This window comes from Ischnura elegans, chromosome 11 (genome assembly GCF_921293095.1).
Source record: "Ischnura elegans chromosome 11, ioIscEleg1.1, whole genome shotgun sequence".
Classification (NCBI taxonomy): domain Eukaryota; kingdom Metazoa; phylum Arthropoda; class Insecta; order Odonata; family Coenagrionidae; genus Ischnura; species Ischnura elegans.
The window spans coordinates 59,508,181-59,514,180 of NC_060256.1; the positions used below are offsets into that span (position 1 = coordinate 59,508,181).

The 6,000-nt window shown below is 36.8% G+C and overlaps 1 protein-coding gene across 3 annotated transcripts in view; it reads right to left on the bottom strand.

Annotated features, from left to right (window-relative positions):
* LOC124168483 (mucin-17) overlaps window positions 1-2,691 on the bottom strand; it is a 60,814-nt gene extending 58,123 nt beyond the window's left edge. For all 3 annotated transcript variants that reach the window (XM_046546769.1, XM_046546768.1, XM_046546767.1), the window contains exons 1-3: window positions 2,312-2,691; window positions 1,308-1,470; window positions 855-1,052 (exon numbers count right to left, since the gene is read on the bottom strand). In XM_046546769.1, coding sequence (XP_046402725.1) covers window positions 855-1,052; window positions 1,308-1,470; window positions 2,312-2,434 — 484 coding nt within the window. In that variant the 5' untranslated portion in view covers window positions 2,435-2,691. The remainder of the gene's footprint in view (window positions 1-854; window positions 1,053-1,307; window positions 1,471-2,311) is intronic.
* Between the last annotated feature and the right edge of the window lie 3,309 nt (window positions 2,692-6,000).

Below are 6,000 nucleotides of genomic sequence, written 5' to 3' on the forward strand. Positions count from 1 at the left end.
CTCCCGCGAACAACTGGCACCCACCAAAACTTTTGAACGCGAAATGAAAAATTAATATCCACCTATTATACGAACCATCTATTCGATCATTCCTTACTGACCTTACTCCGCTGTAGGACAATAAAGTAACCTAAGCAAGGCATCCGTTATCACAGGAGGAAAAGAATTTCACGTGCAGAAATTTGAAATATCTGCGAAGATGCAAAATTCAGAGAAAATCGGCACATATATTGAGATTCGGTGAGATGATAAGAGTTGGTCTCAAAGAAAAAGTAAGGTTCCATCAATGACAGCATAAGATTTTCCGCTCGCATGAGTTAAAAGAGATTGTGACAAAGGTAAGACCAAAATGAATACAGCCGAAACTAACAAGAAGGTCCGAAATACAGATTGATAGAAGGGAGAGAGTATACACTAACGCTAAATTTATAATTTAAGTTTCTAAGGTGGGCTCACATAACTTCTGTTGCATTTTCTTCAGAGTTGGAACGGTGGCACTGAAAAGCTCCAAAATATAAAGCATTTACAAAACTAACGAACTTAAGTAGTTATACCATGAATTTATGGAGAGATATTAAAAAAGGAGAAAAACGATGCTAACCTAGTGGCTTCCAGCGCTAATGACACACACGAGTCGTGCTACAAATTAATCCCCTGACACAATTTCTACACTTCTTTGATGATTCACTTTCTTTAAAATCTAGAGTGATTGCCACACTGAAAATAGCTAACTTGGGACGAGTATTGGCGAGTAAAAAATCTCAACGTACTTTTCAACTTGGGCACTCCAGATTCACAGTCCCTTCTGTCACTAACACTATAATATATACTAGCTAAATACTATTTAAACATACCTCTAGGTACATGATAAGTAGTACTAGCCACGGAAATGAGAGGACTCTGTGGCAAATGATGTTGTACATGGTGCGATGGAGACGAAGGCAAGTGAGGTCGGGTTAGCACCAAACCACCAGGAGTTGAAGCACCTCCAGAACCAACTGCAGAGGACTGGATTAGTGTCAAAGTGGCACTGCCAGTACTCGAAGAAGAAACTACAAGAATAGATCAAGAAAGAAGAATGAACACAGTTGATCTAAAGATGCCTTACACCCAATAAGCTCAAACAGTACTTATTAAGATGGCTATCGAGAGGGTCAATCGGACAAAAGACAGATGGAATACTAGGAAGACTTATCTGGATATGACAATAAACACTCACAAACCATAACTGTGAAACCGAGCTCGATACCAGGTATATTCTTAAATTGTCCACAAGCATCAGATTCATTAAGGGACAATCAACTCACCTTGCTTAACAGATGACTGGGATATAGGAACGATATGAGAAGTTATTTGGCTGCCACCAAGTCCTCCAACTACTTGACTGCCGCTACTAGAACCTCCAGAACTCGCCACATTCTGCCTTGGTTGCACATTCACACTTGTGTTTCGAAGACCAGCTATTTGAACCTGAAAATTGTTAGAATAAAACACGATATTAGAAAGTACCATGCGATACACACAATGCCTGGCCAAAAATAAGAGTTTTTTATTCACGGGGTATTACAGATAAATAAAGATCCTAAACAGAATATCCCTCAAGAAGAAATATAAGGCACATTTTTGATGAGGCTCACGTTGTAAAGCGGCTAGAGGTCTCAAGAACCTGAAATCTATATTTTACATTTCAGACCAACAGGAGAGCAATGTTAAGTTCATACATTGATTCCTCAAAAAATTAGTAAAAAAATAATAGACAGTCATCAAGCAAAACACTAGTAATCAACGTAAAGCTCATGAGAGTAGTTACTGATGACAGCGAAATTCTCAGGTTTCGTAGTAACCCAGGAAGCACAAACAACTATGGGATAAACGGTGCACTAGATGAATATTTTAACAGTCATCGTACTTTTCGCTAGTCATAAGAATTTTCCAGTTAATTCATTCGTCATCAACGAGCAGACTTTCACGACACTGGGAGTGATACCGAAGAACTTTTCAATGAAAATACAACATTGCATACAATTATTCCCCAAATAACAAAATATGGATCTTAAATTATCTTCTAGCAGGTCAACCTCTGCCTAAAATTGAGGGAGATAATATATGCTGAGAAATTAAAGAGAGGACACCTATCGCCAGAAGAAAATGAAAGCTTAGGAGTTTCGGTAACGTTCGAGCGTGCGATAGCAAAGATGAACCCGAATACGAATAGGAAAACATTAAATAAACACAAAATTAATAACTTTAAGACGCAAAAATGTATAGCATCGGAAATATCCTTACTCAAACACGATAGATCATCACTCACCGAGGACGTAGTTGTCCGAATCGAATCTGCCGTGGACTTCATCCCACCCACTTTCGACACTAAATCCATTTCATTTCCAGGATTTTTTGGTGATTCCAAGGTGCAATTAGCAATGTAAAACATAAAAATGCGGAGTGAGAGCGCCAAATTGCATATGGATGAAAACAAAGCTGATCTACTTCTCGACCATTTTCAAAATAGCCATCCGTTCCATTGAAAATGTTAACTTCTCACACTATATACAACTTATTTCGACGTAAATACGTTTACTATCGAAAAACCACTATATTTTTCCAGCAAGCGAAGTCGGTGCACAACGTAAAACAAATTCTTCCGTGTCCATCTGGGTAGCTGAATTTGAAATACGTTGCTCAGCTGGGCTTCGCTGACCTTTAGAGGAGATATGTGGATACAAATTTATCATCTCATTAAATTGATATAAAATATCTATATAAACCAGCTGAAAATATAATTTTAGACTTTTAAAGCCCTTTTTAAATTTATTATTTACAATTTTATAACTATCAAGGTATTCATAAAAATTGATTTGATCCGGAAACCGGCGCGCACTACTTGTAAACATCAAATTGCAAAAAAGATGGGAGAAATAGTAATAAATAAACCAAAATAAAAGGCTTCAGGCGAATGAAAATTTTATTATTTTTACATAAAAGTTTACTGTAGTAGTGAAAACTCTACTATAGGAGGTTAAAGTAAGAATAATCTTTGCATTTTTATATTTAGTCTGCCTGGGTACGAGATTACCTTTTATAGAAGTGAAAAAAGCTTGGTTCGGTTTTGGGGATTTTTGGGTTCAAGAAATTGAAGATGGGGATTAACCTTTAGTAGAAGTATTAACGCTTCCAATTCGTCGGTCAGTATTTGCTACGATCGTGATGAATTTATCGGAGAGCGGCTAAATATTCACATGTTGCCTTCTGGCGTTCTTTTTCTTGGCGGTTCCCAATTGTTCTAGTATTTCAAACTTTCGTGGGACTAAATTATGCTGATTAAGATTTCATTTCTCAGTGGTCGTGAATTTAAGTACTTTTTTTCGCTGACCTTACGTTAAAGTTTCATCATTCTTGTTGATTGTTTATTGCCTGTTGGTATGAAAATAGATGTGATTGACTTCAAAGTTAGCAGTCATATCGTGAAATCAGCCATTTCATAAGTATGCTTGCCCTGCAGTCCCCTTGGGAGGGAGGACTCGAGTATTTATTCATTTATCGTATGTTATCATTGTCAATTTTAGTTTCTCGTTCCTTAGCGATTTATTGCCTCGAATTTTCCCTCTGTAATGTTGTTGATAATCTCTTAGGTCTGAATTTTTTTTCTGGATCTTATCCATTAAATTAGACTATACACTGGGGGCACATACCCTTTTTATTGGTCCACTGGATCTTCTTAGTCTAGCTACGGAACGGCTTCAGGAACATTGTCCCTGCAGTCAATATTTCCAGTGGCTGAAAGTTTCTAACCTCTCATCACCATTTTTCTCATAAAATTTACCAAGCATATTATTATCTTTTGAGTTCACATGCGGTACTTCTTCCTACCTAGTTATTCTTGTAAATCCATACTCGTACTTCCTCTCATTCATTTACCTTTTCCGGTGTGCTTAGTGTTTGCTTTTATTTTTATGTATCTATCATTTTGTGTGGTTTATCCCTGAAATTTTAAAGCAGTATACAAGGAATCATTATTACGACATTATAATTATTTAATGTATCGGAAAACATTTCAGGTCTAATGACAAAAGGAATTTTTAGTCAAACCTGTACACTCCATGACAGATACATGTTGAAAAGAGGTCAAGTGGACTATTCATTTTATTTTGATAATCTGACTACTATGGCAGGTCTTCACTGAATACAACCAATTTTACCAATCAGCCTAACTTATCCTATTTTTTGTTGAATATCCTCCTTAGTGTGGTAATAGAGATACAAGTATTCATTTTGTCCATGAATGTTGTTCTCTTCATTCCTTATCCCCAATATCCTTCACTATATCACAATTTTCATTTTCAAAATTTCCTGATTCCTTTTATTCTTTGCCCACTTCTACTTGATACGCGTGCCTTTAGCTCCCAAGTTATTCTCGTCCTTCTTCCTCAGCATCCCATTTTATCATGTTAACCTCCAAGCTTCATATCAAATTCTTAACTTTCCTCTCTATTTCCTGACTGCCCTCTCACTGGCACATTACATATTCATTGAAAAATTCTTTGCTAACAGTACTATATAAATTATATCCTTAATGTTTTATGTATTTTCCTCCAATTTATTAAAGGTATTTAAACAGTAGAAGTGAGTCTTATGAAACACATTGTGAAAAATCCCAGACTATTCCATCTTTTACATTACAGCTTCCATCTTTAATTCACAGACTGGATTCAGTTTTTTTCCTATCCATTAACTATTCGCTTTTTCCCCATTCCTTGCTTTGATTAGATTAGAGTGGGTAGCTAGGCTGCTGGGGCACTTAGAACTTAGAATTCATTGTGCCAACCCCGAAGATTGATTACCCATGGAGGCCTATGTCCTTAGCAAAGGCCAAGAGATCCTCATTCGGAAGATCTCTTACCTCCCTGGGCTCTATACATATATGATCATACTTCTTTGGATCATCTCTTTCCAACTTTTATGTAATATCCTTCCCTCAAACACAGTTTTAAGCATCCCACCCATCTTAGTAGTACCTCTATGTGAACCCACTGTTTCCTCCTTATCCCTGCCCAAAATTTTAATTCCTCCCTAACTATGTATTCTTTCTCTTCCTCTCCATCCATCTCACCTTCTCCATTGTCCTCTTTGCATAATTCTCAAACACAGCATTTTCTTGTTCTTCTTCCCCAGTGCTCACATTGCACTGCCATGAGCTGAGCTCCAGATCAGACTTTTCAATAGCCTTTTGGTCCAATGATCCTCTCATCAGTTATTTCCTATACTTAAATGCATCCTTTGCAAACACAGTACTCTTCCTAATATGCTTGTTGCTATGCGTATTTTGCCTGAATTTTTCCTGCCATTTAAATTCATGATCATCTACTTTATAGTGTAAAGACTCCTTTTCCTTTTGAAGCCTCACAAAAGCACATAATTTTGGTATTTAAATGTGATAAATCTGTGACTTATTGTTCACACTGTTTACCTAATTCATTGACTAATACTTAAAAAAATTTACAGACTTCCAACGTTTAATCTTCTACAAACCTCACTAATGTGAGCATTAATCCCTCCACTCTAATCTCAGAAGTTAATTTTATGTTTAAGACAAACCAAATATTGAGAAGGTTTTTTAACCTCCCCCCCCTCCTCCCAGCTAGCTTGCCTTAACCCATTATTCCCCTCTCCAATAGGGTAATTTCCTTCATCAAAGAAAATGAAAGGGATTGATCGTGATTCATTACCCACCATTAGAGTATTCATAATATACAATTTATTTGGTTTTAGACATCCCAGTTTAGACGAATTTTAATGGTCAATTTTAACCTCATATGAAAAAGGCCAGATTGGTGCCCATGCAAAGCCAATCCACATGACGTCACAGGGACCTAGTTTCTATACAAGTAGATATGAGTTTTACATCATCTAAGATTACCAATGCATACATGAGGCACAGAGCTCAGGGAAACATCTCTAAATTATCACCTATTAAAATTGCCTATGGTGGGAAAGTTTCCT